The sequence below is a fragment of the Buceros rhinoceros genome, unplaced genomic scaffold (assembly GCF_000710305.1).
Source record: "Buceros rhinoceros silvestris isolate BGI_N320 unplaced genomic scaffold, ASM71030v1 scaffold30416, whole genome shotgun sequence".
In the NCBI taxonomy this organism is placed as follows: domain Eukaryota; kingdom Metazoa; phylum Chordata; class Aves; order Bucerotiformes; family Bucerotidae; genus Buceros; species Buceros rhinoceros.
Window position 1 is genome coordinate 1,085 of NW_010417388.1, and position 258 is coordinate 1,342.

The following is a 258-nucleotide window of genomic DNA, read 5'->3' on the forward strand; positions in this document are numbered from 1 at the left end:
ACTTTCTGTCTCCCAAGAAGTTGGAGAAGAGCTTCAGCTTCCCCGGGAGCTGCTCCAGGTAGCCCGGCTTGAGCTTCTCCTGCAGGAGGGAGGGGTGGAGGGGGTGAGGAGGGGTACCCCAGTCCCCCCACCCCAGGGGACAGCACCGTCCCCACTCAGGGTCCCCAGTGCTGATGCACCCCAGGATGGACCCCGGTGTGGGTTTGGTGGCCCGACCCCCCAGCCCGGGGACACTCACGAAGTCGGGGTTGGCGAAGA

At 66.3% G+C, this 258-nt stretch overlaps 1 protein-coding gene across 1 annotated transcript in view; it reads right to left on the reverse strand.

Moving 5' to 3' along the window:
- LOC104495250 (glutathione S-transferase Mu 5-like) overlaps window positions 1-258 on the reverse strand; it is a gene marked incomplete at its 5' end in the record, with an annotated part of 1,268 nt that overhangs the window by 770 nt on the left and 240 nt on the right. Inside the window, one exon of the mRNA XM_010138199.1 lies at window positions 3-79. Coding sequence (XP_010136501.1) covers window positions 3-79 — 77 coding nt within the window. The remainder of the gene's footprint in view (window positions 1-2; window positions 80-258) is intronic.